At 34.3% G+C, this 12,061-nt stretch overlaps 1 protein-coding gene and 2 non-coding genes across 3 annotated transcripts; 1 reads left to right on the top strand and 2 right to left on the bottom strand.

Moving 5' to 3' along the window:
- The first annotated feature begins 107 nt into the window (after positions 1 to 107).
- Positions 108 to 179, top strand: Trnaw-cca. The gene has a single exon. It is a non-coding gene; the product is annotated as a tRNA-Trp (tRNA).
- Positions 180 to 432: 253 nt separating this feature from the next.
- Trnaa-ugc lies at positions 433 to 504 on the bottom strand. Its single transcript has one exon. It is a non-coding gene; the product is annotated as a tRNA-Ala (tRNA).
- A 265-nt stretch (positions 505 to 769) lies between these two features.
- On the bottom strand, positions 770 to 5,571 carry LOC123715214 (general odorant-binding protein 1-like). The gene is made up of 3 exons (XM_045670144.1): positions 5,440 to 5,571; positions 2,050 to 2,230; positions 770 to 1,321 (listed from the first exon to the last, which is right to left on the bottom strand). The coding sequence occupies exons 1-3, from the start codon at positions 5,569 to 5,571 to the stop codon at positions 1,134 to 1,136; spliced, it is 501 nt and encodes a 166-aa protein (XP_045526100.1). The 3' UTR covers positions 770 to 1,133.
- Between the last annotated feature and the right edge of the window lie 6,490 nt (positions 5,572 to 12,061).

Below are 12,061 nucleotides of genomic sequence, written 5' to 3'. Positions count from 1 at the left end.
AAGTAATCACAATTTTGGGCGATCATGTATAATAAATAAAGTAATATATTTTATAGTCAACCTTTTATTCAATTCTATTGTATCTTAACTTAGCGCTTCTTACCAACGACTCCGTGGCGCAACGGTAGCGCGTCTGACTCCAGATCAGAAGGTTGCGTGTTCAAATCACGTCGGGGTCATAGTCTTCCTTTTTTAATTTGCTTTCATTGTAGTATGTATTTTTTTAATTAAACATTGGTTTTAAACATCCTCCCTACCTATATTTATGTGTATAATTTATAACTGTTTATATAATTTACTGTTATAATAATATATGTTGCTATAATTTAATTGTTATTGCCTATAATAGTAATGCGCACTTGATAATAAGTAGTAGAATTATTGAAAAACGTAAAAAAAATCTGAAAAGAAATGAAAAAGAATGTCAAAAACTGGAGATGCCGGGGATCGAACCCGGGGCCTTTCACATGCAAAGCGAACGCTCTACCACTGAGCTACATCCCCTTTGACTAAATTGTTGAAATTAATATACATATAGTTAGATATCATATGTATATATTATTATAATAGTATTTAATAATTTAGTTATTGATAATTATGTATTTATAAGGCAAATAATAATTAATGCGTGTTATTCAAGATTTTATTTCTTTATAATATTGGTTAAACTTCTATTACAGTTAGACAAAGTATTAAGTGCTAACCTCTGCGTAAAAAAATTGTTTGTAATTTTTTCTACACGTATTATTCATATTCGTATTAGTACTTTGTCCATCTCATAGTAGAGTTTTACATCGTTATATCCTTGGTACAAAGCTAGTGTCAAAAGTAAAATACACTCGTCTTATAATTACTAAATTATTAACAAATATTACATTAAAATATAATTAAGATAAACACAAAACCCCTTAGGTATACTTTAAAGCAGCATACATAGTTTCTACTAGGTACAAAACAGCCTTCTTCTACTTATAGACAGGCGTCATGCAATATATGATTGACGCCTTTTCATAAATAACAATATCCAAATAGTTACAAAAAATAAACCATAGACTTATTGTCTATTTATAGGCTAGTCTTTCTACTTTCCCAATATATAATATTAATGTTTCAAACACATCTTAAAAATACAATTAATTTTCAGCTTCCATAATAAATTCAGCCATTAGCAGTTCCATAGAGGGCGCAATGTCAGCTGCAACACAAGCGAGTTTGAAGCATTCAGCGATGCGCAAAATCCGCCAGCAATGGTCCTCCACTGAATCGAACTTTTGTTCACATGTGTGAATTATTTGCACCATTTGCTTCGAAAGCATCTCACCTGTAATTGTAATAATTTATTAATAATAAATTTTAATTCAATCTAATATATAAAATTATCGTGTAACAATGTTCGTTGCCATACTCCTCCGAAACGGCTCGACCGATTTATGATTTTTTTTATGGATATTCAGTAAGTGATAAGGGGAGTCCAGCCCAAAAAAAAAATTTTTTTTTGAAAGCTGGAAAGCTAACATGGCTTTAGTTTACCTACCAGGCCCAGTACTTGTACGGTTAAAAGTTGTTAAGTTTTTAATGTACATATACGTAAACGTGGGTATATACAGGATATAATATAGTAAATCTTCTGGAATGAATAACTGTTGTATGTAAGACAACAAGGAATAGGTATGTATTTACCTACCAGGCTCAGTACTTGTACGGTTAAAAGTTGTTAAGTTTTTAATGTACATATACGTAAACGTGGGTATATACAGGATATAATATAGTAAATCTTCTGGAATGAATAACTGTTGTATGTAAGACAACAAGGAATAGGTATGTATTTACCTACCAGGCTCAGTACTTGTACGGTTAAAAGTTGTTAAGTTTTTAATGTACATATACGTAAACGTGGGTATATACAGGATATAATATAGTAAATCTTCTGGAATGAATAACTGTTGTATGTAAGACAACAAGGAATAGGTATGTAATGTAGAAAACGAACATTGAAATCAATTTTTTTTTTTACACAGATAGAATATATCTTTTCCTGGTAATGCGTACCGTTTGGAAATGACTGGATGAATTTATTAGTGTTCTCATGATGCATTCGATGGGAATCAGTCAGCAGATTGAAATGTCTGCTCATACACTTGATAGCGCATCCTAACTCGCGATCCTCAAACTTAAAGTCATCTCTCCAAAAGTGGAAGAATTCCTCCAGTTTCTCTTCGGTCAGTTGACTCTGTAATATAAATGTAGTAAGTATAATAATTATATTGAACTGTACTGATATTCCGTCATCCCTCGTCTAGACGCACACCGGAGTTTCAACCCTATTATTGACATCCTCAAATGCCACACTACACGGTTTTGGCCTTGTGTGTGGCTCTTTGGCATTGTGAAAATAGCGAATGAGTAGAACTTATTGCTTTTAATCTTCCATGAAAAATATAACATTACCTACGATTCCATTGCCATGCCATATAATGGCGACAAAAAAGTGATGCGACTGCAAAATACAAGCGTACATAAAATTTATTAAAATACTTAGTTTAAAAAAAAAATGTGTGTGTGTCAGCTACGACGCACGATTGGAGTTTACTCCTTACGAACGATAATTATGATATTTATCGAATAGAAAAAAAGGGTAAATGAACGCATCTGCTAAAATGATAAGAGAAACAAACATATATCTGTAATTATTCGGATTATTTATATTACTTCAATAAAGCGTATTACATAAAGTATGTTACAAAACAATATAAATCCAATTTTAGAGAGAGAATGAGTTCAATCCTACAGATATATATGTTTGTCTCTTTCTACGTAACGGCTTAACTTTTCGTGTTACACTTGATTTTACTCTTCATAAAATTTCCGTACCGGGCCTTATAACTCAAATCGTTTCTTAAGGAGTAAACTCCAATAAAATAATAAATAAAACTCGCTGTATTGCGAAACTTATTCGTTGAGCGAGGAAAGCACATACACTGGGGTCACTGGTACTGTCTACCAGGCGCCAACTTAAATCTTTAATTAGCGCCTGTGAAAATACTCAATTGATTTTGTAATTAAGAGAGATCTCTCCCTCTCTAGTCTATATTTCGAGTAGATGCATTTTTGGTGAACCACGTCTACTTTACGTGCGTAACTCCGAATTCGTAAGCACTGGAAAATTATATAAATAATGTAGTAAATTCAAGTTATATAAGTTAAGAAATGATTGTCTGTAAAGTTGGTTTACGGACAATAGTTTAACGTGACAACGTCATAACAAAACATTGATGAATTTATTGCATAAATAAAATTGTATTTTTATTGAATTAAAACTATTTTGTATGAATACAAAGAAGGAGTAAACCTTCGGACGCATAGGCCAATCGAGTGAAAGAGAGATAGATGCGGCGCAAGCGTACAATGAGCGTAACGGGACAATCAGTCGTGCATTTTCGTGCGTGTATCCGGCGTTCATTCGATTCGATGTATTAGACGTTGGCAAGTCAAAATTCGAAGAAAATTTTCGAAGTATTATTCACCACAATTATGATCCGAAAAAAAGATATTCCTTGTATTTTAGTTTTAGTTGTGTAATGCATACAAAAGAATACGTTTAAGAATACATTTATGCAAGCAGCATATTTCAACATAATATTACATCTAATATGGATCTGTGGACAGGTTCAGGGTGGGCTGTCCGTAAACGCAATAAAAGATTGATATACGAGCGTTAATAACCGTTTAGTGAGACAGTACACATTATTTACACCGGCTAGAGATGCAACTCACAGCGATTAATAGTCCATACTATTTAGAAGTTCTTATAAACTACAGTTATAGGCCGGAGCTGACTCCTGATTGCAGAGTCCATAAGCATCCACAATGCCTGCTTTTAAGGAATACGCATTTATATAATTTTACTGGATCAGGAATAACTTATGTTTTAAATACTGGCGTGAGTGATGTAACCCAATATTAAGTATTTTTTTTTGTTACAGCAGGCAAATGAGCAGGAGGTTCACAGGATGTTAAGTGATACCGCCGTCCACAGACACCCTCGGAAATACTTTCATGGGCAGCTAGTTTTGGATGAAACTCAGCTGCAGGTATTAATATATGTATATATTTTTGTTAACAATTAGAACTGCAAACCAAATGTTAGCAACAAACTTACTCTTGTTGATAACCCAAATTTAATATTAGTAATAAATAGTAATCAGTTCATGTTTAAACGATGAGATCCAGTTGACATCGTCAAACAACGTTTATATTCTTTTAAATTACACTTGGTAAATATTATAGATTTTATAATACTTAAGTATTATTTCGCATTGCGTGTTCTTTCATTATTAATTTCAGTTAGTAAAATCCTTTTTATTAATATATAAAATATGACAGATATATCTATGTATAATATAAATTTCCATTTGAAGAAATCCGGCAGCATATGTTGAAATATACATACTGTTACGAAGACGGGTCGACTGCAATGTTTCTAGATTTTTCCACTAGTTAGAGAACTTTTCAGCAGGCTGTAATATGATTTCTGACCGTTTCAGGAGAGGGTCAATCACATATTAGAAAATTGTAATTTCCATAATGTTACCCTAGTTTTCAGGAAGCTGAAACCTTTTTTCAGTCGGTTTCAGAACATGTGTAGTAGGGTGGTGCAGTTTTCAGGAGACCCGTTTTCAGGCGTTTTCAGGCCTATGTATACCCCTTTGATGAAGGAATATTCTAGACCAAACTTTCTAGGTGTAAGACAAGGACGAAATGATACGAGAGAGAGAGAGAGAAGATCAGAACTTTCTCGAAACTAGACTGAGCACTCTAGAACGCCGTACGACAAGGACGGAGTAACGTGCGAAAGAAACAAAGAGTGCGGACGTTCTAGAATTGGGCAATCGCTACTCAGTAGCAAGCCCGCCTAGAGAGTTCTCGAATATTGTTTAGAATTATTCCCAGGGATATATAAGCGAGCCGAAACGCGACTAGTCACCTTTAGTTTTGAATGCGATAACAAGAGAGAAACACCGAAGCGATAAAGTGCGAATAAAGTGATTACAAGTGATAAAGTACTGTGTGACGTGTGCATAAGTGATTGTTTTTGTGTGCTATAAGTGCATTTCTGCAATTAATTTTTGCCCATACATTCCTCATTGATTTTTCAAGAAATAAACCCTTGAATAAATCCACTGCATTTTCTATCCCCTAGCTCGTAACAATACGAACTCAATTCTAATTCCGCTAATATTGTCCTACTTTTTGCTACAATATCGGCACCAGTAAATATGAACACACTATATTACTTACTCAAACTCTTTTCTTGAATGGTTCGTAACGAAGGCATTAGTATCAGCAGTGCGACCTGTCTACATATTCATTTCCCACATTTAAGTTATTGTAGGAAATCCACAGTCCTGTGCCTGTAAAATTTAAACATTTAAAACAAACCTCTTCTCTGCAATGCTGCAGCGCTTCTCCGAAGCCGAGCGTAACGTCCTTCATGATGTCAGCGGAGCCCCAGACTTGTACCACGCAGCTAAGCGCCAACCACACTATCACCCTTCTCATATACTCAGACATTTTGTGTGATCACTCTAATAGAATTGTCTTTTATATACTGTAATAATAATAGCAGGTTGCTGTTCGAAGAATGATGGGCGTGGTAATGGCATACACACGTTGACACTATGATTACTTTTTAAAAGGCTCTGTTTACTTTTGATTAACGGATACAGGCTAGGATTTTTTACGTAATAAGGTAAATAGATAATTGGAGTTTAATTTGTTTATTATGTGTTAAAAAAATTGATACGGCTATTGACAAATTTATGAAAACTGACATTCATAAATGCAAATAACTTATATAATAAATATAACCCAGGAAAAAACTGAAAAATGTTTGCTATCTATTAAAGGTACATGCACTAACTTTACACTTGCAAATTACAAAACGTGACAAAATGTTTTTGATTAATGCTAAATATGTTTATTAATTGTGCGATGCAAGCGTGAACCAAACTAAAAAATGACAACTCGTCCATGAGGAATGGAGCTTAGAGAACTAAATTTAAAAGAAAAAACCAGAACTGTATAAATAAGAAATAAAACAAAAGTGATTGTTGCACTATTGCTAAATCTGAAGTGGAAATGGGTGGACCACACCGCTCGTATGAACAATGGCAAATAGACAGAGGTGGACAGGGCCACCAGGGTAAAGAAAGAGAGGTCATCCTCTTGTACTGTGGGCTGACGAGCTTAAAGAAGTTGCTGAAGAACATTGAAGAGATAAATGCTAAACATAGAGAGATAGAGCCAGTGGAGGAGTCCTTGACTAAAAAAATTTTTTTTCTGTAAACAAATTTAAATGTGTGTCTTTCGTAAAAGTGTATACATTTTTAGGGATTAATGAGGCTGAATTATAAATTATTATTATCATGTTCGCAAGCGTGAACCTATTTAGTAGCTTCTAATGGACTGCAGTAGTTAATAAAACTTAAATAAAATAAATAAGTCAGTGAATCTGAATCTGTAATTTCCCAAAGATGCAGAAAAGTATAAGTTCAGTAAGTTTACTTATCTTAACTGATGAAAATTGAAGAGCTAACGTTGAAGATTCATAAATGAAATGGCCATATTAAGAATTTCTTAGAGATTCAGCCATTTCCCACGGTGGCAGCGTGTCTCACACGCAACATCCAGTCTTTCGAAGACAATGAACGCGGGAATCGAACCTACGATCTGTCCCTTGCGTGCGCAAGAACAGTGTTTTGTTTAAATTGACGTAATCAATTTAAACAATCATAATTGTTTAAGACGATTCAATCCTTTGTAATTTTATGAATACGAAAGTGAGCGGCTTGCTATGCTTTCACGCCCGTGACGATGTAATGATAATAATAAAGGTAGATGGAACTCTGCAGCCAATTTCAGGCCCTTTTTTCTGCTGTAGTTATTGTTCAGATTTCATTTCACCTGGAACCTTTGATCCTACCCGTAGGGCTCCGTCTGTTACCTTAGGTCTCTTGGTGCAGACATCCCGTACTTATTTATATATTCACTAGTTATGTGTCAGGGTACATCTTAGGGATCCGTGGAGTTGTAAGGTTCTTACATGTCACCCTCTCATATATTTAGTTATCTAGTGCAGCTTGCTCATACATACAATACATATATATACTATACAGATACTCCTGACATACAATACATATAACGATTAAACAAACATTTTACAGTCCACTTACTAACAAGTTGTACAGTTATTATTAACTAGGTGGTGAACTTTTTTAAAACGGGTAGAAAGCTCTTCTGATGTTAAGTGTTACCGCCGCCCATAGACACTACATTGCCAGAGGGTTCGAAGGTTGAAGGTAAAATGCAAGGGATTAAATATTTAATACTGTTTGAGTTTATTGAAGATTTTTCCAATAATGCACCGCATACGATGATAAAAAGAATTTTTAATCGAATATCGTGTAAGGTGAGATTATAATGGCGGGATAAGTGGTAGGTGCGTTACCGCGGTGCCCTTGATTTGTGCTTGTAATGCTGCCAGGATAAATTCGCCTCGTATATACACTAACATGTAGATAATAGTAGACTATGCTTTTTGGTCGGATGATGATAGGCCGGGGAAGGCTTTCTCACATAACATGGGAGAAAATCTTTAGTAGTTTTTTTTGGTGTAGGTACCAACTAAAGTTTTCTGATGTTTTTCAGATTTTGCCGATAACTTTCCCCTCTCACTTGTCATTGTACATTTGGTGTAACAAACTTCCATTTTTTACACTAAAACAGCTAGTTCGCGTCCGCGCCCCCAACCAGTTATCCACCGCTACGCCCTAAGCTCTTACTTTGAAGAAGTGAAAAGAGCATCATTGCTGAAAATGTATTTCCCTCTTCCCCCTATCAACTTATACATGTCAGTCCTACTACTGGTCGAAGGCTGCTAACTGGATGATTTGTGTATTATTTTGTGCTCAAAAATCAAACCCAATTGTTTGATTGTAAAAATAATGTAGCACAATTGTAGGGTTGAGGGGGCCATAAACTTCACAACTCCTCCACCTTTACAATTAGTAAATTCGCCTCTGGTTAGTAGCCATCTGGCTCATCTAGGTAAATACTTGTTTAGAAAAGTAATGAATGAAGCAGAAAAGTAGACTTGTATCCGTCCAGTGCTTTATTAGGGCTTGTAGCGACTTAAATTGATACAGTATAGAGGAAGGATGTTGTGAGTTTACTTCGAATCAAACGCTCCTCCACCAGGCTAATCAATGGTCTTAAGGCGCCTATAAGTTCTAGGTATGAAGTCCTCATACATTTGTAGCCGAAGATTGTAGGTGTCACTTAATGATTAAAAATAATCACTTAGATAATTAACGATTAAAATATTCCAGTGTATATGAATGGTACCTCTACGGAGCAGGTTGCCTTATAATTAGTCGTTCAGTAATGAGTGGAGGCGCTCACGGCACAGCAAGACAACTTTTTGTTAACAACACGATTGTCGCAGTGGATCATAGGTTATTCGCTAACATTCTTTAGTTAAATGTCTGGTTTTCATTTCGTAGTTTTAATCGAATTATAGACTATGATAAATTTCACAAATATATAATAGATAGTTAACTTTGCAGATAATATATACTGTATTTAATTACCGCATTACACTTAGAATAAAGTGGTGTATCTGTACGTGCGTATCTCCACGAATTTGTTGACACAAATATATCAGTTTTATTAATGTTGTTATAGAAGTTATAAATCCAAACACTTTGATTAATTCCTTGAAGGTTTCTGAACGATATACATTAAATTGCAGCACTCAAAAGAACACGGATGGTGTCACGATGGAGCAACAGAGGCATACTTAGCTCACAAACAATATATTAGCTGTTGATAAAATACAATAAATTCTCATTAGTCTATTTGCTTACGCATAACCATTTACTAGCAACGGCTGCCTGGACACAGGAGCCACAGAATTATGTCTATTAAGTCGAGGTAGGAGAATGTTAGAATGCTAGATAGCTCTGTTTATAATTTGAGATAATAAATAGTGACAATTTGACATAGCGGAAGGAGACAGCGTTTGCCGCGGTTTTGCTGAAGCTTAAGGCTGACCATAGACAACGACGCTGTCATTCAATGATAGTTGCATTATTGAACGGCGAATGACAGTTGAATTTGTATGAAAATTGATTATGTATCTATATTATTTAAGGATATACTTTTGTGAAAATTAAATAGGAATATGGTTTTCATTTCACTAATACTCTTTTAATTTTTTATCACAGTTTTATTTAGTTTCTATGCTTTTGTACAGAAACTAGTGTTGTTCTGTACAAAAACATAGAAACATTGTACTACATACTAAAAACATCGTTTGACTATTCTTGACCCTAATAAAATATAAATACTAAAAATTTAATTTTACAAATATTTTTATGAGAAATCTTACACCTTATAGATGAACTTAACATATAAATAGCGCATAGTGGAGAGAATACTCATAATAGAGAACATATTGATTATATATTAAAAGAGTATTCAAAACGGGCAGGCCAAACGTTCGTCCATACTTTTCCCATAAAACTGGTCCTCAGTTCTGTAGTGTAGGGAATTATAATTGTTACCCGCCTCGCCGCTCACCAGCGAACAGGCTTTGATCTTATTCCCAGTTTTTATTCAGTCCTTCGGCTTGTCTAATTATCGCAGTAGGAGAACTGTTTAATCGATATTTTAAAATTATTTAGTGGTACTAAACTTTCTTTTATATGCTAGTTCATTGTAAACAGTTCACAGATAACAAGAAACAATTGATTGGAATACTTTTACGCGGATTTATTGTTTTATTATTAAACGTTAATAGTGTAGTCATGTGATCGACCTCTATTAGTTATTTCAGTGTTGTGACTTATTGGCGAAAATCATACTAATGACTAGCAGCTATTTAAAAAATCTCAATTTAATCTCGAAACAATATTTATCGTGATCCGCTTGCACGACACGTTTACGTTTTACATATAAAATAATTAAAAATTGCCCGATTGACCTTTTTATTATATGTCATCTCAGGACGAATTGTGTTTACGCTGTGATGAAAAAAGACAGATGTAGTGGAAAAGGACGGACTTTTCATTTCATGGATTCGGCCTGATACTGTGAATATTCTAATTACATTGCCAAGCAAGCCCCCTACTGGAATGCCCAAGGCAAAAGGAAGCGTGGCCAACCAAAACAGACTTGGCAACGAAGCATCATTGCAGAGGAGATGGAAACTGGAATGACGTGAAATTAAGCTGCCCAGAACCGATCAGGCTGGTTTTATACGCTGGATGTCCTCTACCCCACATGGGGGACATACGACAAAGTGTAAATATTAAAACTATTGTATATAGTCTATGGTTTAAGCTTTAATAAGTTGATCTAGATGTTGCGCATCAAAAATTGTTTTAATAGCATTTCAAATTAATTAATCATTAAAAATTTAATTTATATTAAAATCTCATAGAAACAACGGTAATTTTATGACAGCAATTTATTGAAATCAGCGCATGCAGGCAATAAATTGAGTGATCTCCATCTTCGCTAGACACGCCTTCCTACGTTGACAATAACGGGATAATAAAGTGGACACTATCTTGTTTTAGCCACTAGTATAAAAAATATCCTACGATTTTAATATGTAGGCAAAGTGATAACATAACAAATAAATAAGCAATAACAACTTTTCCAAATTCTTTTCCAATCTTTCCCTGGTATCTCTATGACTTCGTTTTTGGTCCTCAAGGGTTCGTAAGGGTTTGTAAAAGGAGGTAAACGGGCAGAAGGCTCACCAGATGAAGTACTTTGACGGCCCCGTTCCATATGGTTGTGGACGTCCTTTCCTTTTTCAGCCCAAGAAACTTATCGACCCATCTGTCATTATCAACGCAATGTGACCGCGGCCTAATTAGATTTTAATTTTTTTGAGTCTATTATTTCTGTTGGGCTTCGTATGACGCTGTTTTTCACCGTCTTGAACTTTCAACCTAAGTATAGAACGCTCTATACCCCTTTGGTATATTATTTATTTATTAACACTTCGTTACACTACAGAAAATAAAAAAATTAACATAATTAAATCAAAAGGAGGGCAATTGGCGGCCTTATCGCTTTCGAGCGATCTCTTCCAGGCAACCACTGTGAGTAAAGAAAAAAACATGTATTAAATTACATAAGATAGGCAAGTAGTGCAAAAATACGTGTTATATACGCAGTTATTAAGACAAAAACTAAACAGGAACAAAAAAAAAACCAAACTAAACTAAAAAGATGGTACATTAAAAATTGAAAAAGTAAAAATATTCCAAATTTCTTTATAAAAGAGTACACATAAATCACAAGAAATAAATAAAGAAAACGTTGACGTCGTCATTAAACTGGAAAAAGTTAAAATCAATCTAAAATACATTGTTAGCGGTAGTTGATTTAGTTCTTAGGGTAGGAAATTAAACACTTGAATGATGACTTAATTCACTATAATTTACTTCACTGATTTTACGTGAACTGTATAACTTCAAACTTATACAAAGAAAAAAGCCCGTGCGCATGTGTCACAACCTCTTTTATAATCACAACTCCTTCCTCCGACGCGACCATCCCACTTCGGGAAAATGGTCGAGTCAATTCGTAACAACTCGTAAACAACCGAACGAGTCAAATGAGTAACTATTGCACATGCGCACTTGTAGCAAGATTCTTAAGAATATGTTTCATAAAAATGTTTAGAATTTAATTAAATTAATATTAGAAGCTAACAACATTTACTCGTAGTTTTCAAGCCAAAGCCGTAAAACGGATAACCAGAACTAGCAATAAACTTACTGTCATATTTTTTTATAGAACAAGATTCTTAAGAATAAGCTGCATCAATTACTCGTACTCAATGCTCCACATGACTGGGTGACGGTGATCTTGAATAATAAAAATAATAACAAAAAGTTTGTTCATTATCGTATATATCGTATATATATATACTTACTGATTTAAAGACCACAAAATTGGGGTTTGTAATAGAAATGAAAAATAA

The sequence above is a fragment of the Pieris brassicae genome, chromosome 10 (genome assembly GCF_905147105.1).
Source record: "Pieris brassicae chromosome 10, ilPieBrab1.1, whole genome shotgun sequence".
In the NCBI taxonomy this organism is placed as follows: Eukaryota; Metazoa; Arthropoda; class Insecta; order Lepidoptera; family Pieridae; genus Pieris; species Pieris brassicae.
This window is presented reverse-complemented; position numbering and strand designations above follow the sequence as displayed.

What these genes read in the sequence shown, in the direction of transcription:
- LOC123715214 (XM_045670144.1), bottom strand. Translation starts at nt 5,571, where the DNA reads ATGTCTGAGTATATGAGAAGGGTGATAGTGTGGTTGGCGCTTAGCTGC. An exon ending in TGCAGCATTGCAGAGAAGAG is followed by an intron (nt 2,231 to 5,439) that starts GTTTGTTTTAAA and finishes TTTATATTACAG; the next exon opens with AGTCAACTGACCGAAGAGAA. An exon ending in CATCCAGTCATTTCCAAACG is followed by an intron (nt 1,322 to 2,049) that starts GTACGCATTACC and finishes TTACAATTACAG; the next exon opens with GTGAGATGCTTTCGAAGCAA.